A 25,741-nucleotide genomic window follows, 5' to 3' on the forward strand; every position below is an offset into this window, starting at 1 on the left:
GATGATTATAAATTCCAAACAAAACTTCGAGGCATGTGAGCCTCTCTCAAGCTTTTCATTTCAATAGATCTGATAATTAAAAGCTATAATTTAACAAATAATGACCTAACCATCTCACTTTGAAACCAAACAAAAACCTACCACTAAAACGTTGGACTAGATAAAGATAATGAATCCTGGCGCAATTCAGACTCCTACTGGGCCCATGCTGGCCCCCTTCCAGCAACAGGCCTGACGCCTTTGATTAGAAGCAATAGTTTTCCAAACCATTTGGAGCAAACTCACTACAGGGAGGATAAGTGAGCAATTTGTGAGGCTAAGTGTTTTTTTGGACCCACTCCCACTGCTGATGGAGCAGGTTGGAATATTTATCCCTTCCTTGCCCTCATTCATTGTCACTTGGTCAATTTCATTTTCTCCCCGACCCTTCTTTGGCCCTTGGGGGAGAATGTTGTTTCTGACGTAACAAGCAGGAAGGAATCGTGAAAAGGAAAACTAGCGATGAAACCGGGTGATGCTCCCTGCATACAAGCACCCTCAGTGGTTAATAAAATAATAAACGATGAAAGCAAGAGTGCTTCCCACCTACCACGTCCCCTCCCTCAGCTGGGAATGGGCATCTGTGCCAGCCCCAAAATAGCCTAGTGTTCTGGAACCTCCCCCGCAGCTCAAGCTCGCACCAGCCGCCAGTGTGTGCCACCCGTCTGCTCTCCGGGAGTGCTGGGTCTCCATGGCAGGAGGGCCGCAAAGACTGGCCCCTTCCTGGAGCCCTGGCAAGGGGCGGAGTGGCAAAGGGCTCCCCATGGAGCTGAAGACCGGAAGAGTCGACACTGAGTGAGACCCCAGGAGAATACAAAGCTTGGACGCTCTGAATCTCTGTAGATGCAGGAAGGAAGGAGCTGCCAGGTGTATCCACATCAGGCTCTCACCTTCAGGGCTATGATATCCCTAGGAATTGTTCCTGTTTTGAAACATTAAACCCTAATGTCCTTCGCTCTTGAGCACCACTCCTGTCCATTATCTCCCTCTATCATTCTACCTGTACCTGTTCGTCAGCCTCAAATAGACCTGACAACAGTTGTTACCCCCGTCTGCCTCTTCTTTCTCCTCCTCCTCATCTCTACCATATATTGAATGCTTACAATGTGCCTAGGACTTAGGCTAAGTACTATATGTGGACTGATTCAATTAATTCTAACAACCCTAAAGCAATAGGAACAGACTTTTTTCAGCCCTTGTTCACTCATTTTCTTCCTGCATTCTCTTCCTGTCCAAACCAACTTCACTGCACGAATCAAAATAGTTCTGCGCGTCTGCCACCCACAGAGTCCTTCTCTGAGAAAAGTGGTTACATTCTGGCTGTTTCTTGCCACGTGCCATGTAACTGAACTATTCTGGTTCTAATAGGTTGGTTCCAGGAATGGGGCCCAAGCCCAAAGTGGCTTTGGATAGGTTGGGCATAGAATAACCAACTACTCACGTGTGAGTCTGTGAGAGTCTGTCCAATAGGGTCGCTCCATACTGGATAGTGACAACATCAGCCAATCAGATTTTCTCTGGAGGCACACTTCGAGGTGCACGCTGGGAAAAGGGGAGGCTACTTCCATAGATCTGGCAGACAAAGCTGTTTGTACGCTGTTGTGTGTTTCCCAAGTGCCAAGGGCTCTGCTGAGCACTTCTCAAGTTTTACCTGGTTTGCTCTTTCAGCAGTTTCACAATATATGTACCATTAGCAACCTCAACTTTAGAATGAGAAAACAGAGGCTTGAGCAAATTAATCAGCTTGCCATGGGTCATCCAGCCATGGTAGGGAGGAGATTCAAACCCAGGCAGTCTGACTTAAGAAACTGTATTCCATTTTAAAAATAATTTAAAATTTTAATTAAAAAGAAGATAACAGATGGTTGTCAGGGGTTGGGGGGCAGGGGATGAATAGGCAGAGCACAGAGCATTTGTAGGGCAAGAGACTGCTCTGTATGATATATAATGGTAGAGACACGTAATTATACATTTGTACAAACCCACAGAATATAGAACACCACGAATTAACACTAATGTAAACTGTGCACTTTGGGTGATCATGATGTGTCAGCATCGGGCATTGATTGCAACAAATGTATCACTCTGATGGAGGATGGTGATAATGGGGAGGCAAGGCATGTATGGGGGCAGGGAAAATCTCTGTACTTTCTGCTCAATTTTGCTGTGAATGTAAAACTGCTCCAAAAAATAAGATCTGTTTTAAGAAAGGGGATGCCTGGGTGGCTCAGTCAGTTAAGCGTTGAATTCTTGACTTTGGCTCAGGTCATGATCTCACACAGTTCATGGGTTCAAGCCCTGCATGGGGCTTTCTGCTGTTAGTGCAGAACCCGCTTTGGATCCTCTCTCTCTCTCTCTCAAAAATAAATATCTTTTTTTAAAAAGGATAATAGAGTCACATGGCCCATATGTTTTTTTAAAAAGCATAAACAACTATTCAGTAAAAAGTTTGCCTCCTACCTCTGTTCTCCATCCTTCCAGCCCTATCCCATCTCTGCCTCTGAAACCACTCAGATTAATTTCTCATGTGTCTTTTGAGAACTTCTTTATGCAAATTCAAGTATGTACAAATATATATTCTTATTTTCCACCCTTTTGTTTTTTAATAATTTTTAAAAAGTTTATTTTGAAAGAGAAACAGCATGTGAGCGGGGGAGGGGCCAAGAGAGAGGGAGACAAAGAGAATCCCAAGCAGGTTCTGCACTGCCAGCACAGAGCCCGATGAGGGGCTCGAACCCATGAACTGTGAGATCATGACCTGAACCAGAGTCAAGAGTCAGAAGCTTAACTGACTGAACACCCAAGTGCCCCTCCACCCTTTTACACAAAAGGTGCATACTCCACACCCTGTTCTGTGCCTTTCTGTTTTCACTAACAAGGTTCTTCGAGAAACTTCCATGTTGGTTCCATCCTTTTCTTTGCCACAGCTGCATATTATTCTACTGTATGAGTGTGCCGACATTTATTTAAATAGTCCCTTACTGATGGATATTTAGATGGCTTCCAATCTTTTGCTTTTCAAAATAATGCTTTCAGAGGTGCCTGGGTGGCTCAGTCGGTTAAGTGTCCAACTCTTGATTTCAGCTCAGGTCATGATCTCATGGTTCGTGGGTTTGAGCCCTGTGTTGGGCTCTAGGCTGGTGGTATGGAACCTGCTTTGGAATGTCTCTCTCTCTCTCTCTCTCTGCCCCTCCCCTGCTCTCTCTCTCTCTGTGTCAAAATAAATAATAAATTTTTAAAAATACTTAAAAAAAGAAAGAAAAAATAAAAATAATGCTTTCATGAATAACAATGGCAGATGTCATTTCATGGGTGCAAGCATAGCTGTAGAATAAGTTCCATAAAGAACGATTGCTGGGTTGAAGGGAATATACCTGCGTTATTTTGATAGCTATTACCAAATTTCCCTTCATGAGAATGATGCCAGTTTCCCTCCCAGCAGCATGTGTGAGAGGGCTTGTCCCCCTGTGGGGGTGGGCGGGGGGGCTGTCTTCTAAACCGTTTGCTAGATTGCTTTAACTATTGGAGCTTCTTCTAGGTTTGGAATGCCAATGAGCCACTGTTGTAGTTCTCCCTAGGTCACCATGTGGCTGCCAAGAAGGTGTCCTTGCCACCTCACTTCCCTGAGGATGGTAATACCAAAGTCGGTGTTTCTTCCAGTGTGGCCCTGGGACAGCAGCCTCAGCATCACCTGGGAACTTGTTAGAAGTACACATTCTCAGGCCCTGCCCCAGACTCACTGAACCAGAAACTCTGGCAACCATTCCCAGAACCATGTTTTAAACAAGCTCTCTGGGTGATTGTGACGCACGCTCAGGTTTGAGGGGCACTGTCCTAAGGTAAACTGAGAAGTCCCTTCCTTGTATCCTGAAAGAACCTCATAATTCAGCCAGTACCATAATCCAACAAGCAAGAGGGCTGATCATCTTACCTGACTTCTTCAGAGTCTTTGGCTCATGACCGTGGTCACCTCCTCGAAATGTTCTGTGAGTCTTTCTTGTGGTTTCCCTCCCACACCTCTGGCCTCCTTCTTTAGCTTCCTTTGAGGGCTTTTCTTTACCACCCACCACTACTTCACTGCTCTTAATGATCTGTCTGACACCCACTGCTCTTCTCATCCGTCATGTTTCCCACGGCAATTTCATCCACTCCTCTGGCCTTAGCAGCTACCCAATGTATACCTCCGTGCTAACCTCTCCTCGAGTCATGCTGTATAAATGTTTGCCTGTTGTGAATTATCTCCCCTGGAATGTCCCACAATCACCCCAAACTCAACTTTAAAAAAAAAATTTTATTTCTTAAAGATTTTATTTTTAAGTAATCTCTACAACCCAATGTGGGACTTGAACTCATGACACCGAGATCAAGAGTCACATGCTCCTCTGACTGAGCCAGCCAGGCACCGCCCCCCCCCCCCCCCCCCACCAACCCAACTTTTAAAAAAACTCAGCTCTGGGGTGTCTGGGTGGCTCAGTCAGTTAAGCATCTGACTCTTGACTTCGGCTCAGGTCATGATCTCACAGTTTGTGAGCTTGAGCGCCGCATCAGGCTCTGTTCTGACAGCATGCAGCCTGATTGGGATTCTCTCTCCCTTTCCTCTGCCCCACACCACCCTGCCACTCATGCTCTCTCTCTCTCTCTCTCTCAAAATAAATAATAAATTTAAATAAATAAAACCTTAAAGAAATCTTACAAGATTTTTTTAAAGAATTATTTGAAAGAGGGTTTCAGCAAAGTATGTTTTCAGTGAATGGAACACAGTAGTGCTTATATTGATGTAAGAACACTTCTTACAAGGTGTTTCTAAGACATGAGTTGAAAGATGCATTCAGCACATCTGAATGTTGTTTCAGTGAATGGAACATAATATGGCCATTCTCTAATGCTTATACAGATCTGTTTAAAAAGACTTCTTACAAGGTTTTCTAAGAATTATTTAAAAGATGATTTCAGGACACCTGGCTGGCTTAGTCACTAGAGCATGAGACTCTTGTTCTCACAGTGTGAGTTCAAGCCCCACGTTGGGGTTAGAGATTACTTAAAAATAAAATCTTTTAAAAAAGATGATTTTAACACAGTGTGTGCTCAGTGAGTGGGCTATATAGTCACTGGGTAATGCTTACATTTAATAAATTTAAGAGAACTTCTTAGAAGATGTTTCTTTAAAAAAAAAATGTTTATGTATTTAAACATAAAGGAACACAGAGGGAGCAGGGGAGGGGCAGAGAGAAAGGGAGAGAGAGAATCCCAAGCAGGCTCCATGCAGACTGGGGGCTGGATCCCACAACTCTGAGATCATGACCCAAGCTGAAATCAGGAGTCGGATGCTTAACCAACTGAGCCACCCAGGAGCTCCTTTAGAAGATGTTTCTAAGATGCTATCTGAAAGGAAACTGGGTGAAGAACATATGGGAACTCTGTGATACCCTCTCAATTTTTATGTAAATCTAAATTCATTTAAAAAAAATCGTCTATTTTCAAAAAGAAAAAAAAAAGTCTAGTTTTTGTAAGAGATGGGAGGGAAGGGGCTCCTCAGCTCAGCAGCAGGGGTTAGCACCCGCCAGCAGGAGGAAAGAAGACTCATGGGTGCAGACAGATATTTTTGTGAGCGCTAACAGGAAGTTGAGGGTTCACATATGAAGGTCTCAATTTCTCCCCCTTGACGGGAGGTGAGGGTGGGTTCCTTGCTGAGAGACCTACGGAAAAACTGTGGGTTGCAAGTGGTGAAATCTGGAGAGGCCTGAGGGGAGCAGAGGAGGAAGTTGACCAGGAGTCAGAAAAGCGCAATTTCCTGTTACAAATTTGTGCTGCAGGCAGCTCCCAGGAGCAGAGAGCCAAGGGGCTTCAGCCTAGAGGCCTAGATGGACGGTCTCCTTGGAATTTCACATCTTGACCAGCAGAGGGCGCAGAGACACCACACCTTTTTTTTTTTTTTTTTTTTTTTTTTTTTCCCCTTTCGCTTTCCCACACCCCTGGTCTAGATTTCCCAATTTTCTCTTTCCAAAGTTCTAAAGCCTTTGATTTGGGAAGTAAAAAGTTCTTTTCGGAGTTAGCCGTGTTTGAAGAATGAGAAACTCTTTGAAACAGCCCAAAGGAACACCTTTGAGAAGAAAGAATTTGTTTAGGCTTCTGGAAGCTTATTTCTGTTACTTGCCTCCTTCAGGGAAGAGCTGGCAGGGTAAACGCCCACCATTACTGGGTACCTGGTGAGTGTCAGGTGTTCTAAGTGCTGTCTCATTTAATTCTCACAACCACCTCTGAGTGGTGATTCTCACCCCCATTTTACAGCCGAATAAAGGGAGTCACAGGGAGGTTAAGGGGGTTACCCGGAGATCAATCCTACTGCACTAAGCTGCATGCCTATCTGGTTTTAACCACTTAACAATTCTTCAACAGATGTGTGTGCTGGAAAGCCCATCCTGGTAGATGCTCTGTGAGGAAAGAATTCTTTGTCAATAAATTTATTTCTGTGTGTTTCAGCACAGTGGAGAATCCTAGGAGTCAGGAAGCAAAGAAACCTGCTTGGTTTTGTTCAAACCCATCATTTTCCAAATGTATTTGTCAAGAGAACTTTTGTTGTTGTTGTTAACACCTGTTAACATCTACAGAACAAACTTTGTGAAATGCTGTGGTCAACACCACCACGGTGGCAGGGAGGGGAGTGACCAGACTTGTTTGGGAATGGTGTTTGGGTAGCCAGGTGGAGGGAGAGATGAGGCATAGATAGACTGAGGCAAAAAAGATCAGTAAGAGCAGTTTGGGGACTCTTCTACCAGGAGACGATGGCTGTGAGGATGAAGAGGAAGGGACAGACTAGAGAGTAAATCATGACGTAAAAGCAACAAGTTTGGTGGACCATCACATTGTGCGTATATGGAAGGGTAGTGGACGGCAAGGGTGGGAAGTATGTGGGATGGCTCCTGGGTTCCCGGCTGGCACAGCCAGGTAAACGATGATTTTGTTCATTCGCTAAGAGGGGAAGCCAGGGAGAAGCAAGGTGGTATGTGGGTGGAGATGTCTGCAGAACAGTATTCCAGAAGTGAGGAACACGGATCTGCACGTCAGGAGAGAGCTTGCAGATGGAAATAAAGATGTGGAAGACCTGGAAATAAAGGGGTTGATGGAAGAAGAGGACCTAACCAAAAAGACAGAAAAAGAGTGGGAAGAGACCCAGAACAGAGGTGCATACCAGGAAGCAGGGAGCACTGTTTCTGGAAGGCGGGAGTTGTTGGCTGCTTCAGAGCTCACTGGCAGGGCAAGCCGGGTGAGAACTGAAGATGGCCATCATGTCAACCATGTAGGAAGTCACTGATGAATGCAGTTTCAGCAGAGTAGACAGAGGCTAATCCAGATTCTTATGGGATGCTAAATGAGGCAGGGTGGGGGGGTGGGTAGTGAGTCAGTGAGAGATTTCTAGGGAAAAGCAAGATCAAGGGAAGGCTTTGTTATATTCAGGACTAGATACTTGATCACTCCTGGTCGATAGTCTCCCAATACTGCTGCCAATAATTCCTCTAATCCATGGACACACGTCATTCAATCAGCCAAGAGTTGGAATCTATTTTCCCTCCCTCTGTGCTGGCTTTGAGACTTGCTCTGACCAAGAGAGTTGGCAGCAGTGGTGTTTCGGGTCTTCCCACCAAGTTCAGTCCTTAAGAGAAGCAGCAGTTTCCCCTTTTCCCCGCTTGGAACCCAGCAGCCATGCTGTAAGGAAGTCCAAGCTATCTTGCTGGAGAGATGACGCTTGTAGAGAGGCCCTGGAGAAGGCGGGAGGGGCCGTCTTGGGCATTCCAGTGCCAGAGAAGATCCCAGATGAATGAAATCATCAATGACCCTAGCTGACATCACACGAGGAGAGGAACTGCCAAATCAACCGACAGAATCATGAGAAATAACAGATTGGTGTTTTAAGCCACTTTGGGGTGGTTTGTCACGCAGCAATTGATTGATTGAAATAGCACCGTATCTATGGACTGAAGGGAAGGAGCCAGGGGAGAGACGCTGACTCATAACAGAAGGAGAATAACTGATGGAGTGACCGTCCTGGAGGCTGAAGGGATGGCCCTGGGTGGAGTGGGGGCTGCTTCTTCCCCTGACACGAAAGCAAAGGAGACTGTGGACACGGAGTGTTACAAGGTGGGAAGCTAGGGATTTGCCTGCCCACCACCCCCCGCATCGCCCAGCCCCCGCTCGGAGCCCTCGGGAGACCTGGCGAGGGAGATGCCCGGACCCACGGGGTGGCAGGACGTGCACCGCCAGCCCACAGGACTTAAGCGGGTGACCACCGGCCTCCCTTGCCTCTGGGAAACCCGCTCTCCGCGCCTCCCTACAAGGTCTCCGCTCCAGGTCTGAGCTCGTAAATCTCCTTCACACAAAGGGCAATAAATCAGGGGGCTTTGCGAGACCCCCCAGCTCCCTGCGCTCTCCCCCCCCCCCCGCCCCCCGCTTCTGGAGAGGATGGGGCGCAGGAAGCCCCAGGGACAGGGTGGGCGGGGCCGCCCCGGACCCGCCCCCTGCGGCATGTTAATTACAGGCCCCGGAGACCTCTGGGCCTGATTTATGGCGGGGCGGGTCGCGTCCTGGGGCGGGCGCTGGGCACGTCTGGGAGCCTTGGAGGGGCAGGGGCAGGAGCCCCCAGAGGCTCCCAGATTCTGAGGGACTTGTGGAAATGACAATGTTGATAACATCAACTTGTAACTTATTTATATAAATAAAGTATAAACAGAAGAGCAATCGCTCACATTGATTGAGAGACTGTGCCAAACCGGGCTAAACACTTTATTAATTCATTCATCAAATATTTATTGAACGCCTTATTCGGTGCCAGGAATTTTGCATATACTATCTCATGAACTTCCCCAAACAGCCCGCAAGTTAGGCCTTATGGTTCCCGTTTTGCAAGTGGCAAAATCCCAACAAGAAGCGATTAAGCGACTTCTCCAGGGTCACTAGGCTAGCGAGCAGTGGGTCCAGGACTCATACCCCTGGCTATCTGTCCTTGGAGCTTAACCTTGTTTGCGCAGATAATACTGCCTCTTTGCTATCACTTGCCTCACTGTCTTCTTGCTCGATCAGGAGCTGTGTGACCTTGGGAAAATGCCTTTGCCTTGCTGAGTCCAGTTTGTCCTTGTTGGCAAAAGATGCACTCTTCCCTACCTACATCACAAGAAGTTAGGAGGATCAAACTAAACAGAAGTTTATGGAAATGTTTTTAAAAACTATCTGTAGAATAAAGCAGAAGTGAGGAGAATAGATCTATCTATGAGAAAGTCTGTCCTATCTGTGATTGGAGAACCATACGAAGAGAAAAACAAAAAGCAACAGAGGCAATATTTGAAAAGATAAAGGAGAGGAATTTCACCAGTCTAGAAGAGATAACAAACCACAAATTCAAGAAGCCCAACAGATCGTAGAAACTAAAATTTTTAAAAAACTCACATGCTTAAATGTGTTATAGTGAACTATCAAAACCCACAAACAATGAAAAGCTTTGAAAACCAATCTGGAAAAAAAAAAAAAAATTCCCTTCAAGAGAGTGACAGTTACTCCGAAGCTGTTACTTCCATAGCAGTGGAAGTAAAAAGACAACATCGTGTCTTCAAAGTGATTTTTTTCAATGTAATCATCAACCAAGACTTGCATGGGAGAAATAAAGGTGAGAGTCACCACCAGGAGGCTTTCAGTAGAGGGAACTCTAAAGACTGTAATTGAGGCAGAAATAAACGCCCCCTGATGGAATGCCTGAGATACAGGAGGTAACGTAGAGCAAAGAAATTCATAAATCTATGAGCAAATTTAAGTGAACATTGATTGTATTTTTAAAAATCTGTAAGACTCTGTATGAAAACTGTATTAGTTAAGGTGATGGTAGATGCAGCCCTTCTCCAGGCTTCTTCTCCCTTTAGACTCCCGCTCCCAGCTCCCACAGATGCCCTAGGTCTTCAAGCCAGGAGGAAGGGGACGGAGAGTGGAGGCTGCATTATTATCCACAGAACTGCGAGTGACTGTACCTCACTTCTGCAGATATTCACAGGAGAACTCAGCCAACTGCAGGAAAGGCTGGGAAGTGGCATAGTGCTGTATTAATTATCTGTTGCTATACATAACAAATTATCTCAAGACTTATTGGCTTAAAACAACAATGGACATTATTAATTATTCCGGTCGCTATGGGTCAGGATTTGAGGAGCTGCCTACTTGGTGGTTTTCTTCCCCTTTTGTGCATGACGGAGGATGCATGTGACTCCTAGAACTCCTGCAGCTATTTTGCCACCATGAGGGAAGCCACCTTGAGAAAGAAACATATATAGAAGAGATATAAAAGAGTCAAAGAAGAATAAACATGGAGATGATTAAACTAGACAGAAGGATCCTAAAATCCCCATGGAAGCGTAAAGGGCCAAGAGCATCCAAAACAATTCTGAAAATGACCGAGGAGACCAAGGCATTGCCAGATCACACGAGGATTAAACAGAAATGGTTGGAGGTGGCATTATAGACATGTGGCATTACAAATCACTGGAGACAGAATAAGGTATTTATCAAATGGAGTTGGAAAATTTGGCACCTGGGTTCCAATAATAATAAAAATAGGAATCTGATAATAATGAAAAAGCAATAACAGTAAAAGTGGCTACCATCTACTAACACCTACAAAGTCATAGAAATATACATTCAATTTATCTCATTCTATCCTCACACCAACCCTACAGGGTAGGGGATATTACTTACGGTTCCCACTTGACAGATGAGAAAATTGAACTTCAGGAAGGCAGAGGTGGTTCCTTGAGACCACACCTGGCTGTCAGCCTCCTGGGCACTGGGGGAGAGCCCTGTTTCTCCTCCCCCACGGCAGGGCCCTGTCCTAAGAATTCCAGGCAGGGGCAGTGGCTGCCTCTCCGGGAGACAGGGAGGCAGAGTCCTCAGTCTACACCAAGCCTGGCCCCAGGACCCAGAATTCCTACCTCATCCCCGACTGACTCTGGGGCAGATCTGTGGCTGATTAGAACCACGCTAAAATCACAGAGGCCCTTTGTCATTGCTTTAATGAGAAGCCAATCACCAGGTCATTAGTGGGTGGAGGTGATAAGGAGTTTGGTACTGGGATGGGAGGAAGGAGGATGCTCTTCCTGGATGATTTACAGCTGCAGTGGCCAGACTGGCTGAGGAAGGGAGGAGGGTGGCAGCAGGAGGAGAAAGTTAGCATTCCTTGGACACTTAAAGGACCCAGGCCCTGTGCCGAGAGCATACCATGCTGTTTCGTTTGATCTTCAAAACAAATCTGATGAAGCAGTACTATTATATGGCCCCATTTTATGGACAAGGAAGCTGAGGCTCAGAGAGATTAACTGAGCATTTTGCCCAAGGATATACAGCTAATAAATGATGGTCCTATTCCAGAGCCCAAACAACTCACTCTGCTGTTAAGTGTTATAGGCACAGCAGAGGTGAGTGTAGGTGAAGGGCCAAGAAATATTCTAGGTTTAGACCAAGAAGGAATAAGCTGTCAGGGGTTGCTTGACTGAGGGAAGTGACTCTGTGGGCTGGGAGTTGGGGCAGGGGGAGAGAGCCATATGCCTGCATGAGAGTGGAAGAAAGAACCCCTGGGGTGGTAAGTCTGCCAGAGAGAGGATAGCAATCATAATAACAAAATAGTAATAAGTACGTATGTGCCAGGCACTGCACCAAGGGTTCTCTGCATGGTGCCATTTACTTATCCCAATCTGGTTGGGAGGCAGTTACCAATCCATTTTATAGAATGAGGACACTGAAGGTCAAAGAGACTAAAGCACCTGCCCCAGGTCTCAAAGCCGGTACGTGGCAGGTACAGGCTGGGGAGTAATCGAGGGGAAACAGGATGGTTGCTTACTCTCTGCTCTGTGTTGTCAGGATTCTTGGTTGTAAACAACAAAACCCAATCTGGTTCACTTAAGCAGAAGAGGAACTTATTGGGTAGCTCTGAGGCAGCTCACAAGATCAATGGAAAGAAAGGCTGGGGTTCAAGTTTGGGAAACTCATAGGAATTACAGGAAAGTGGGTGGCTGGACCCACACCTAAGCAGTAACCTCCTGTGGATGCCCCACAGGACACTCGCGGCTACTGGCCCAGGTGCTGGCAGAGCAATTTCTCCTCTCTTGCCCGTTTCTTTAGGACACCGGCTCCACACTCAAGTCAAGGAGTCAAGTACCTAGACTCCTGTCTGTCCCAGCTGCGAGGAATCCCTCCCACCTAGAGCCCCACCATGGAGGTGCCCCTCCCCCCAGGTAAGAATACTATTAGATAAAAAGCTTCTGCACAGTGAAGGAAACAATCAATGAAACTAAAAGGCAGACTGTGGAATGGCAGAAGATATTGGCAAATGACATATCTGATAAAGGGTTAGTATCCAAAATCTATAAAGAACTTATCAAACTCAACATCCAAAAAACAAACAACCCAGTAAAGAAATGGGCAGAAGACATGAGCAGACACTTTCCAAGGAAGACATCCAGATGGCTAACAGACGCATGAAAAGATGCTCAACATCACTCATCATCAGGGAAATAACTATGATGAGATATCGCCTCACACTAGTCAGAATGGCTAAAATTAACAACACAAGAAACAACAGATGTTGGCAAGGATGTGGGGAAAGGGGAACCCTCTTGCACTGCTGGTGGGAATGTAAACTGGTGCAGCCACTCTGAAGAACAGTATGAAGGCTCTTAAAAAAAAAACAAACTAAAAATAGAACTGTTCTATGATCCAGCAATTGCACTATTAGGATTACCCAAAGAATACAAAAATACAGATTCGAAGGGATACATGCATCCCCGTGTTTATAGCAGCATTATCAACAATAGCCAAACTATGGAGAAAGCCCAAATGTCCATCCACTGATGAATGGATAAAGAAGATGTGGTATAGGGGCACCTGGGTGGCTCAGTCAGTTAAGTGTCTAACTCTTGATTTGGGCTCAGGTCATGATCTCATGGTTCATGGGTTCAAGCCCCACTTCGGACTCTGTGCTGAAGGTGTGGAGTCTGCTTGGGATTCTCTCTTTCCTTCTCTCTGCCCCTCCTCCCTCGTGCTTACTCTCTCTCTCTCTCTCTCACTCAAAATAAACAAAATAAACATTAAAGGGGCCCTTGGGTGGCTGAGTTGGTTAAGCGTCCAACTTTGGCTCAGGTCACAATCTCACAGTTTATGGGTTTGAGCCCTGCATCAGGCTCTGTGCTGACAGCTCAGAGCCTGGAGCGTGCTTTTGATTCTGTGTCTCCCTCTCTCTCTGCCCCTCCCCTGCTCACACTCTTTCTCTCACTTGCTCAAAAAATAAACATCAAAAAAAATTTTTTAAAAAAAAAAAATTTTTTTTTTCAACGTTTATTTTATTTTTGGGACAGAGAGAGACAGAGCATGAACGGGGGAGGGGCAGAGAGAGAGGGAGACACAGAATCGGAAACAGGCTCCAGGCTCTGAGCCATCAGCCCAGAGCCCGACGCGGGGCTCGAACTCACGGACCGTGGCTTAACCGACTGCGCCACCCAGGCGCCCCTCAAAAAATTTTTAAATAGACATTAAAAAGATATGTATACACACACACAATGGAATATTACTCAGCCATCAGAAAATGAAATCTTGCCATTTGCAATGACGTGGATGAAGCTAGAATGTATTATGCTAAGCGAAGTAAGTCAATCAGAGAAAGACAAATACCATATGATTTCCCTCATATGCGGAATTTAAGAAACAAAACAGATGAACATATGGGAAGGGTGGGATAAGAGAAAAGAGGGAAACAAACCAAAAGAGAACTCTTAACAATAGGGAACAAACTGAGGGTTGATGGAGGGAGGTGGGTGGGAGGTGGACTAGATGGGCGATGGGTACTAGGGAGGGCACTTGTTGCGATGAGCACTGGGTGTTGTGTGTAAGTGATGAATCACTGAATTCTACTCCCGAAATCAATAATGCACTGTATGTTAACTAACTAAAATTAAAAAAAAAAAAAACTATTCAAATGGTACCAGCAAACAACGACGACGACAACAACAACAACAACAACAACAACACCATGCAGGAATGCTCCAGTGCCCCAGGTCTCCCCACCCCCAGCCCCAGAGGTGACCATAACACCATCGGCTCTCTGCCTTTCCTGAGTATTCTCCAAGTCCATACTTGAACTCTAGTTCAGAGAGCCCATCACTAGGAGCTGATCCGAAATCCCAGACTTCCAGTTTTTGAAGGAGGACAGGGAAATAGCACTTTCTTTTCATCATCTGCTACATCCAGTTGGTTGCCTCCATGTACCAATTCTACTTTCCAAACAGATGTTGACTCCAGCACCCCCCACACACACACACCTGCATACCTCAGGCCCCTCCCCTGCCACCTGAACCCCTGCAGTAGCTTCTTAACCAATTTGCCTTAGATCTATTCTCCATACTGCTCAGAGGAGCTACAATCCATGTACAACTGTGTCACTCCTCAACTTAATATCCTTTTGTGGTACCTGGTGACCTACAGTGACCAAAAGCTTTCTGGCATAATGCCTCGTAATCCCCAGCTTCATCTCCCACTCCCTGGTCTCCCATATGGTTTGGCAAAGCCAATTGACTGCATTGTTGCAGGCTTTGGCATATGTTGCTCCCTAGATTGTCAATGCTTTCCACCCCTTGTCTGCTTGGCACACTCCTATACTCCTATTCATCCTTTGAAGTCTAGTTCAGGCATCATCTCCCTGTAAAACCCTTCCTGTCCCCTCTTAGAAACTCATCCTCCAACCTCTGCACCACTTCTAAACCTTGCGATCTCTTGTTTCATGCTATGGAAAACAATTGTTTACGAGATACTATTCTGCACTGGATGGTGAGCTCCGTGAGGGCAGGAACCACATCCATTTTGTTCATCATTGTATCTTCAGTGCTTAATCCAAGACCTGGCAAAGAGGTGCTCAATAAATGTGTAACTTAACTGACCAGGAAAGGCTTGCTGGGATCACAGGGGATGAATGAAAGAGAAGAGGGTTTCAGGAGACTGGGGATTGGGGGTGACAAGAGCCAGACCTCGTTTATAGGGGTGAGAACTGATGCTGGGCGAGGCAAGGAAGATGTTCATTGTAGGTTGTCAGAAAGACTAAGTCAGAGAAAGCAGCCCAAGCACATTTGTATTTCCAAGGAAGGAGCCAGTGGAGAGGGAAAGCTGTGAAACCAAGGGAGAGGTAACCGATGAGACAAGGTCCCCAGAAGAGGTGGAGTGGAGGCAGGGAGGAGAGAAGAAGCCTTTCTTCCCAGAGCACTGGCAGGGGAGGAAGGACACTAAGAGACGGGTGCTGCCCAGAATGGGGGTGGGGGGGGGAGGGAGTCCTCATCCAGGAGTCAGAGAAACAGAAAGCTAATAGTTTTTCTTTCTTCTTCTTCTTTTTTAAAAGTTTATTTATTTATTTTGGGGCGCCTGGGTGGCGCAGTCCGTTAAGCGTCCGACTTCAGCCAGGTCACGATCTCGCGGTCCGTGAGTTCGAGCCCCGCGACGGGCTCTGGGCCGATGGCTCAGAGCCTGGAGCCTGTTTCCGATTCTGTGTCTCCCTCTCTCTCTGCCCCTCCCCCGTTCATGCTCTGTCTCTCTCTGTCCCGAAAATAAATAAACTTGAAAAAAAAATTTTTTTTCAAGTTTATTTATTTATTTTGAGATAGGGAGGGAGGGAGAGAGAGAGAGAGAGAGAGAGAGAGAGAGAACACGAGGAGCAGAGGGGGGCGGAGAGAATCCCAAGCAGGCTCCCCACTATTAGTGCAGAGTCTGACTTGGGGCTTGAACTCACAAACTGCGAGATCACGACCTGAGCCAAAACCAAGAGTCAGACGCTTAACTGACTGAATCACCCAGGTGCCCCTCTTTTTTTCTTTTAATTAAAAAAAAAAACATTTTTATTTTATTTAATTAATTTTTTAAAGTAGGCTTCATGCCCAGGGTAGAGCCCAAAGCAGCTTAAACTCATGATCCTGAGATCAAGACCTGAGCCGAGATCAAGAGTTGGACACTTCACCAACTGAGCCACTCAGGTGTCCCCAAATTTTTATTTTTAAAAGATTTTATTTTTAAGTAATCTCTGTACCCAGTGTGGGGCTTGAACTTACAATCCTGAGACCAAGGGTCCTTCCGACTGAGCCAGTCAGGCGCCCCTGTTTTGTTTTTAAAGATCCATGAAGTGAAGGGGAGGAAATAAATGTTTAATGACTTCCCATATCTTGTCAAGTAAAATGGGAAGATATTGCCATAGGCTACATGGCCAAGTGAGCCAAGCTCACTGGTTGCCCTGCCCCACCCTCACTGGCCACCTTGCTTGTGGATGCTGTCCTGAAACTCAGAGATACTCTCCTGCCTTAGGACCTTCACACATGCTGTTCCCTCTGCCTGGAAGCTCTTCCTCAAGATAGCCACAATGCCTTGTCTCATTCAAATCCTTACTCAGATGTCACTTTCTCAGGTGGGCTTCCCCTTACCCCACATCCCCCAACCCCTGAACCTATACACACACTCTTCATTTTCTGTTTTCTGGTGTTATTTTTACCTTCTAATATACTTTTTCTTTAAAAATTTTAATGTTTTTTAAAATTTATTTTTGTGAGAGAGACAGAGTATGAGCAGGGGAGGGGCAGAGAGAGATGGAGACACAGAATCCCAAGCAGGCTCCAGGCTCTGAGCTGTCAGCAGAGTCTGATAAGGGGCTGGAGCCCACAGACAGCGAGATCGTGACCTGAGCTGAAGTCGGACGCTAAACCGACTGAGCCACCCAGGCGCTCCTATACTTGTGGGTTTTTTTTTTTTAAGTTTATTTATTTACGGGGGGGGGGGGGGGGGCAGACAGAGAGGGAGAGAGAGAATCCCTAGCAGGTTCCATGCTGTCAGCGTGGAGCTGGGTGTGGGGCTTGAACCCACAAACAGTGAGATCACAACCCTGAGCCAAAATCAAGAGAGTCAGTTGCTCAAACCACTGAGCCACTCAGGTGCCCCCTGATATACTTATAATGGTACTTATTTACTATACAAATTACTTATTTTTCTCGTTATTTGCTCTCCGCACTAGAATGTGACTTCCATGAGGACAGGTTTTTGTTTTATTATTACTCTACACCAGTAACTAGCACAGTAGGCAGTCAATACATTTTTGTTGAATGAATGCATGAATGAATGAGCAGAGCCTGAAACTGAACCCGAATCTGCCGGGTCCCAAATTACCGCTACTCTAAGCCCATCTCTGAATTGAACTGCTAAGGGTCTCAGCCTGAAAACGAAGGAAGACTGCAGGCCTTTCTGGGGGTCCGCTCTCCCGCCCCGCTCGAGTTCTCAGGACCCCGTGGGCTCGATTCCCCCGGAAAGCCCGTCCCTCGGTCTGGGTGGGACTTCTGCCCTCCCCCCGGGGGAGCGACGTCGGAACTTCCAGAGGAAGAGCAGGAATTTCTGAAATCCAGGCCCAGTGGAGCGGTAATAGGCACCTTCGCGGCCGCCAGCGGAACCGCCTGGCCCTAAATCACGGCCGCGGCCCCTCCTCCCTCCGCCCGCCCCGGCCGGGTGAAGCTGTGCTCCTGGGCGGGGGCGGGTTCCAGCCGCGCCGCGGGAGGGACCCGCCGCCGCTGCAGGTGCCGCGGAAATGCTTGCCCCCTGCCCGCCTTTGAAGTCCGGCCGCACTGCCCGCGCTCCCCGCGCCCGAGCCCCACCGCGGAGCCCCACACCCCGGGGACTGCAGCCGGGATCCGACGGAGTCCTCCCCCGGATTCCTGGGATTCGTGGGCGGCGGGGGCGCTTCACTCCGGGAACCCCGGCCATTTGTCAAGAGAGTGTGGTTCAGAATTATTAATTTGGAGCCGTGGGCCATTTCCTGACTTGTTCGGGGAAGGGTGGGGGAGCAGGCCTGGAAACGTATGACACACGGGAAGGAAAAGCCAGAACTGTTTGGGGGGAAGGGATTGGGAGGGTAGGCTCCTTTCCAGGCCTGGGAACTTGTGCTGTTGGGACATTTTCTTTGTTTTTCCCCAAACAAAGGGAAAGGGTTTTAAGGGTTCATGTTAGGGGGCCAGAAGAGAAGTCAGTGGTTCAGTCTCATGTTTTTGTTTTTCCCTTATTGATTTTCTATGGCTATTTTGTTCCAGACCCATAGTTGTCTCTTGCCATAAAATTTCCCTGCATCCACAGCATGGATAGGAATGCTCTAAAGTTAATGTGCAAGAAACAAATTGTGTGCAGTCAAAATTACTCTTGAATAAACATTAAATTGTGGCATGCAAGGCATAATGTATATAACCCTCAACAGGCATTCTTACGCAAGCTGATATTTAATAGCCACTGAGCTACACTCTGGAAGAACAAATCTATCTTTCTGAGCATTCCAATCACTTTTGCTGTTAGAAAAATTTTTTAATGTTTTACTTTTTTTTTTTTTTTTGAGAGAGAGAGGGCGTGGGGGCGGCAGAGAGAGAAGGAGGCACAGAATCCGAAGCAGGCTCCAGGCTCTGAGCTGTCAGCACAGAGCAGGATGCGGGGCTTGAACTCATGAACTGTGAGATCATGACCTGAGCTGACGTTAGAGGCTTAACCCACTGAACCACCCAGGAGCCCCTGCCCCTTTGCTGTTAAGACAGAATTTTGAATTCAGGAGATGTGGGGTGGGGTCTGAGAAGTTTTCTGTCCATGCTGCTGCCACCACAACACACTTTGAGAACCACAGCTTATTTGTTTTGAGATTTTATGTTTAATCTCTACAGCCAACGTGGGGCTCAAACTTACAAACTCCAAGATCGAGAGTTACATGCTCCACTGACTGGACAAGCCAGGTGCCCTGAGAACCACAGCTTTGACAGCTGTCAAATTCCCCCCAGGGAATAGGGTGGGTGGGGAATTTTAAAGCACTTTTATTTGGCTGCAAGGTTTATTTCCTTCTATTATAATATTGGGCTTCTATAGACTTAAGTTAATACACATACTTGTGGCTGTCAACACATGTTAAGGCTTATAGCATTGGGCCCGGTATTTATAGATGGTCAATAAATATTTACTGGATTTGAATATAGAGCCCGTTTGATCAGAGCAGTGTGGAATTTCCAGAGTTTCATGAATTTCTTAATATCAAGGATTGCACCATTTGGTCAACGTTCAGAAAATATTTCCTTGCACCTCCTATGTACCAGGCACTGCGGTAGGCCTGGGAGTACAGAGGCGGTCCCAGATGTGGACACAACATGAACATAATAGTATAATATGATCTGCTACATTCTGAGATGGAGTTAAGAAAGGGAGCCCTGCAGGGAAGGGCTCAGGGCTGGCTTCACCGAGGAGGAAAGCTGCGGAAGCTGGTGACCCACTGCAGGCCACCGAGATCCATCCAGAACTCTACAGACAAAGAGGCCTAAAGCCTTCCCAACGTGCCCATGTAGGAAGCTGCAAGCTGATCTTGAATCCCCTCCGGCTACTCCTGGCTTACTGGGCCCTTGCTCACCTGCCGTAGGGTAAGCATGTGAGCCCTGGTTTGTCACTTCTGCTCTCCAGTGCTCTCCTTCGGCTCCCAGCGGCCATCAGTCTAGCTGGGGTCAGAAAGAGGATTAGCCAAGGAAACACCAGGCAGCAAATCTTAGCCCAGGAGGCAGGCAGTTGGGCTGCTCAGGACTTTTCCTGGCTTCCAGTCTATATTCTCTCTTCTTTCCTGCTTGTCTCTCTTCATTTGGGGGGCCCTCCCTCCCTACTCCAACCCTTCTCTGTACCAGACAAGTTCTTTTTATTTTTTACACTTGGTTGAAACTGTTTGAATCTCTTAATGGCTTTTGTTTCCAAGGGCTGGAGCCAGGCCTTTAATACCTGCAGGTGGTCAGTGGGGGTTGCTGGTGCTGGGGGTGTGGGACTCCCTGAGTTGAGAATGCAGGTCCAGCCCAGAGGGGTTAAGACTGTGGTCTGTAAATAGGAGTCACACAGCTCAGCCCTCTGACTTGCGGCAAGTTACTTACTTTTCTCTAGGTTGCAGTTTCCAGTCTGTAAAATGAGTATTATAATAACAGGGCCTTCCGTATAGGATTGTTGTGTGGCCAAGATATGTTTCAGAAGCACTTAGTAAAATAAATAAATAAATAAATAAATAAATAAATAAATAAATAAATAAATACAAAGCACTTAGTGCTATGCCTGGACTATAATAAGCATTCAGTAGAAATCAGTATCAATATTACTAAGATAATGAGGAGCACCTGAGTGGCTCAGTCGGTTGCGCATCCGACTTTGGCTCAGGTCATAATCTCATAGCTCATAAGTTCGAGCCCCACATTGGGCTCTGTGCTGACAGCTCAGAGCCTGGAGCCTGCTTCAGATTCCGTGTCTTCCTCTTTATCTGCTCCTCCCCTGCTCCAACTCCCTCTCTCCCTCTCTCTCAAAACTAAATAAACATTAAAAAAAAAAAAAAAAGAGGATGATTGCTATTACCAGTAATTATTGCTAAGTAGCATCCTGCTCATGGTGGATTGTGAGTTCTCACTAGTGGAGGGAACGGTGATGCAAACAGTTTAAGCTTGTTTATTACTTGACTGGCACCCTCCCTCAGCTCACACACTGCCCCAGGCAGACTCTCCCCTCTGGGAGGCTGCCCTGAGGATCTGTGGGAAGGACTCCTCAGATAGGTCATCTCCATCCTTCTGTGGAGGTGAGGGGTGCTTGGGGCTTGTCCATCTATTTCCTCCTGATCGTGAGTAATGGGCTCCCTGGAGACACCATGAGGGAGGGGAGGCCTGTTGGTGGTCATACTCAGGCTGAGGTTACCCTTGAGAAAACCAGGTGCAGTCTTTCTTGAGGCCCCTCTTTACTGGAGTCTATTTCACTGAGTCCTCTGAGACTGGTATCCTATTTTGCAGGTGGAGGACTCAAATAGATGAGTTTTGATCCAAAACTTGTGCTCATTACCTCTACACTACTATGTCCTACACTCAGGGCCAGATTCATGGGCATGGGACGTGGGCACCCCATGCTTAAAAGGGCCCCCAGCTCAGTTGAATGTTCTCCTGTCACCGTCCCGAAATTCTCAATGATTTTGAACAAGAAGCCCCAGTTTTCATTTTGTACAGGGCGCTGCAAATTATGTAGCTGGTCCTGCCCTCCTTCTTTTGTAGAAAGGATGTCTTCCTTGCAAAGAAAAGGAAATTGAAGTATAGAGAAAACAGGAGTGGCACAAAGTCATGTAGCAAGTTGGTAGCAGAACCAGAACCAGGTCTCCTGACTCCCTGTCCAGTGGAATTCTCTGGAAGCACTCATATGTCCAACCATGCCCTGGATGGGGGCAGTTTCAGAAGAAGACACTGGCTGGGGGGTGGTGGGGGGAGGGCTCCCATTCACCATATCACCTCTCCCACCTGGCCCTTCTGGGAATGAAATGTCCACCTGCTGCCTCCTGACCTGCCTACCTTGGACCCTAGGGGCCAGGCTTTTCTGAAGGGCTGGGCAAGGCCATGAGCAGGGCAGTGACTCATTTCTGTCTAGAGTGGTTAAAGGACATGGATAGGGGTAGCAGGAGAGGTGGCCATAGAATGTGATACTCAGGAACCGAATTCTCTGGGTGTTGACCTGATGACCTCTTGACCTGAGATGGCCCATTGAGACTGACATCCTGTTAGTTAAGCTGGATTCTACTGGCCACAGTTGGACATCTGTGGCCTATGCTCTGTATAGAATCCTGCTAGAGGCATGCATTTCTGTGTGATTTGGTGTGTGTTTGTGTGTGTGTTGTGGGGATGATGGGAAACAGACTGAGAAAACATCCAGTTCTGTCTGCTTTCATTCACTTTGTAATTTCACAGATATTGCAGATTTGGGGAATAGAGCCTCAGAAATACAAATGTCCTTAGGATGCTTATAGTCTAGTGAGCAAGACAGATAATAAAATAAATAATCACAGATAAATACACAATTTGTTTCCTAGTGCCGTGTTCTTTTTCTCCACGGAGCAATTAATAGTTTGAAATAATGGGATTATTGGTATGCTCTTTGGTGAGAAGGATGTGAACCCTATACTCATCCCAGCTGGATGCCAGAGCAAACCTTCACATTTTGGAGGCTTTTGAATTGTGGCTGGGAATGACATTGACTTTGCTGCTTCAAATAACTCACTTGTGGATGCCTGAAATTCCACTGAGGGTCCTTCTCTAGGATTAAACATTATTCTTTTTCTGAGACTCTATTTAAAATTCAAATCTCTGCGAGGTGTGTGTGGGGGAGTGATGCCTCAGTCCGTTAAGCATCCGACTTCTGCTCAGGTCATGATCTCACAGTTCATGGGTTCAAGCCTGCCTGCCTTGGGCTCTGCTGACAGCTCAGAGCCTGGACCCTACTTCGGATTCTGTGTCTTTCTCTCTGCCCTCCCCCACTCACTCTCTGTCTCTCAAAAATAAACATTGAAAAAAAATTTAAATTCAAATCCCTGGAAATGGGGAGGGGTGGTGGGTGGGTGGGTTCACTGAGTTCATAACATGGCAGTGCTGTATCATGAGACAGAGCAGCCCAAGGACCCTGAACACCAAAAGATGCCCCTGATGGGTACCACAAGGGGAGCCAGGGTGTCACAAGACAATCTCCATCACCCTCTGCTGCTGGCTCAGTCCAGTTCTGCCTTCTGAAGGGGGAGCCAAAGGGAGATAGAGGGAGAGTAAGGTCCAAACAAAACCCAAACCCAGAATCCCAGGCAAGCTCTCTCTGGTAGCTGGAAAAGCCAGAAGCTTCAGGTCTCTCTTACCTGCAGGCCCCTGCTGTATCAAATCTGTCCCTCCCTTATTGGCCCCACGGGAACAGTAATGCTTTGCTCAAGCACAGCTTTATGGTTGTACAAGCCTTGACGAGAACTTTCAAGGTTCTTGAAACACACTCAACTACCACGGCGACCCTTCTGTGTACCTATCGGTACTCCTGCCCAGGGGCCAAATTTGGCACTGTACTTGGGGTCTGCAGGTGGAACGTGTGTTCAACCTGGTCACCCGAGAGAGGCCCTGGAGTGAGGCAGGGCAAGTTTTCCCTGGCGGCTGGAGCACTGCCCCAGGCATGGCCGGGCTGCCGGGTCTGGTCCCCTCTTGCAAGAATCTGCATGCTTCCTCCCTTCCTTGCTTACTTCCTCCCGTTCCTCCCTCGCCAACCTACCTGGAGGCAGGTAATAAAGCAGGAGGAGGGAGATGAATGGATGAGGAGGGTGGAGAGCCACGTGGTGCCATAAAGCCCAGCTAGAGAAGGCCTGTCCGGGAGTGTCCAGCCTGCAGGACTCAACGCTCAGAAGGTGAGGACTGTCAGCCCTGCGAGCCGGAGCCGGGGCAGCAAGGCCCGGGGAAGGCCATGCACCGAGGCGGGCCGGGACCAGGCCTCAGAGGCCTGAAGGGGGCCGAGGGCCCCGCCGAGGACTTGGGGGGCTCTTGCCTGGAGGCCGGCAGGGATTTTGGGGTGCTGAAGGAGAATGGCGAGGCCGAGGAGGCGGCGAGCGGCAGGAAACGCGCCCGGCCGGTGCGTTCCAAGGCGCGGCGCATGGCGGCCAACGTGCGGGAGCGCAAGCGCATCCTGGACTACAACGAGGCCTTCAACGCGCTGCGCAGGGCGCTGCGGCACGACCTGGGCGGCAAGAGGCTCTCCAAGATCGCCACGCTGCGCAGGGCCATCCACCGCATCGCGGCGCTCTCCCTAGTCCTGCGCGCCAGCCCCGCGCCCCGCTGGCACTGCGGGCACCTGGAGTGCCACGGCCAGGCCGCGCGTGCCGGGGGCGGCGGGGACGCGGGCTCCAGCCCGCCGCCGCCCGCCCCGCCGCCCGCTGGCCCCTTCCCGCCGCGCTGCGCCTCGTGTTCCCCGCACACGCACCCGGGACGGCCCAGGGCGGTGGCCGAGGCTCAGGGCGCGGCCCAGGCGTCCGCGGGAAGCTGGCGCCGCGGTCCTGGGGCTCCCTTGGCCTGGCCGCGGGGCTACCCGCGAGCGGGCCCTGGGTTGGGCTTCCAGCACTCCTGACTGGCTCCAGAGAGACCCGGTGGGCCTGGAGGGAGGCCGGCCAGGGAGGAGCCAACGGCAGGATGACTACTAAAGGGAAGACTGCAAAAAACCGCCCTGGACCAAGAAAAACTGAATGGCTGAGGCCAGAGAGAGAGAGAGAGAGAGAGAGAGAGAGAGGAGGCAGCCTTGCCAGTAGGAAGGAACTGAGCCCAAGGCTGCGCTCCCCAGCACCTCCCTCCTCAGCCTGAAGCCCAACCAGGGATGACAGCTCCAGGAAAGGAGCAGGATCCTGCTGGGTTCTTTCTTATGTTTGGACTTGATGAACTCTTCTCAGAAAGTGATCTTTGCGTTCCTGTGCCTCTGAGTCCTATCTCTTCTTGCTGCTTTTTAGGAGAAAGAGGGCTTTTGGACAGGGGGGAGGGGGGGCTTGTAGGTGGGAGTGTGGGTGACACCTGGTGTGGTCTGATGACAGTGTGGGGTCCATGTCCCCAGCCTGTGCTGATACCCCAAGTCTGTGATCTGAGAGAGGCAACAGAAGGAGCCAAATAAAAAGGAAAAGCTATCATCTCCGTCTGCTATCAGATGTCCACTGGGCCCTGTGGCCCAGGGTGGCAGAAAGGCCTGAGGTCTGGGGGCTCACTGTGGAATGTCGGTCTCCCACGGCCTGATTCCCACAGGTAGGTACCTGATTCATGGCAGGGCCCTAGGTGTGGCTGAACAGTGTGAGGAGCAGTGTGGGAAATGACATTATTTGGGGAGGGGGAGCGGCACCAGGAGACTCAGGATGCAGTCAGCCTCATCTCTGGGACCCGTCACCCTGCAGAGCTGCTTGCTGTCTGCAGTGAGCCACCGTGAGGGCTGCAATGGTTGAAGAGTCCGGACCAGTCTCAGGAAAGGAAGCCTAGGGCCGACCAGGGACTGGGGGTGGGTGAGTCCTGCCTGTACCCTGAGTGTGGGTGAATGGAGCTCCCAGGGAAAATTGGTCCAGTGCATAGAGCCAGGGCCTCTATGATGAGAGGCAGACATAGAATCAGGAAAGATTATGAGGAGGAGGTTAAGGGAATTAGGGCCAAATCTGCTGAGAAAGTGGGAGGCACAACCAGCCCTCCCAGAGAAGTCTGGAGAGCTTTTGCATCTAAGAAGAGCACTCCCAAGCTAGTGTCTGGCTTCACTCATGCTGACCGGGCTGATGTTGCAGCTGCTGCTGGCTGGGGTGAGAACCCAGATGTGCCAGAGGAGGGCTGGGGGCTCTCTGGTCTCCTTGGAGAGCTGGACACTTGCCAGCTTGGAGAAGAAGAGTTACACAGCTCGGAATGGGGGCTATCACGGAAGCTGGAGAGACAGCCATAGACCCCAGGATAAGTGAAGGGTCCCCAAAACAGTCAAGATGAGGCTCAGTGCCTTAATTAAAGATATACTTGCTTTCTGCAAATGAGACACTGGCTGGCCCACTTGGCATCCTGCCCTCGGCCCATAGGTATCAGGGTTCCCAATTTCACAGGGCAGGTAGCTGCCGCACAGATCACAGGAAAGCTTTGACTCTGGGCAGGGGAGTCCTGGGGTCCAACCAGGAACAAAATGTGGGAATCTGGCCCCAGACCTGCCCATGAGCCTTCCATCTCATGGAGAGGCAGTGCCACCATCTGATAGTGGAAAGGAAAGAGCCAGACAGGCCTGGGATCCAGTCTCTGCTCTGCCACTTACTACATGTGTGACCCATGGCATCACTTGACCTCTCTAA

The 25,741-nt window shown here is 48.4% G+C and overlaps 1 protein-coding gene across 1 annotated transcript; it reads left to right on the top strand.

Moving 5' to 3' along the window:
* The first annotated feature begins 23,361 nt into the window (after nt 1-23,361).
* On the top strand, nt 23,362-24,018 carry BHLHA9 (basic helix-loop-helix family member a9). Its single transcript, XM_047833053.1, has one exon. It carries the CDS (start codon nt 23,362-23,364, stop codon nt 24,016-24,018), a length of 657 nt encoding a protein of 218 aa, XP_047689009.1.
* Nucleotides 24,019-25,741: the final 1,723 nt, after the last annotated feature.

The sequence above is a fragment of the Prionailurus viverrinus genome, chromosome E1 (genome assembly GCF_022837055.1).
Source record: "Prionailurus viverrinus isolate Anna chromosome E1, UM_Priviv_1.0, whole genome shotgun sequence".
Lineage (NCBI taxonomy): Eukaryota > Metazoa > Chordata > Mammalia > Carnivora > Felidae > Prionailurus > Prionailurus viverrinus.

Coding starts and splice junctions, on each gene's coding strand:
- BHLHA9 (XM_047833053.1), top strand. CDS start 23,362: ATGCACCGAGGCGGGCCGGGACCAGGCCTCAGAGGCCTGAAGGGGGCC.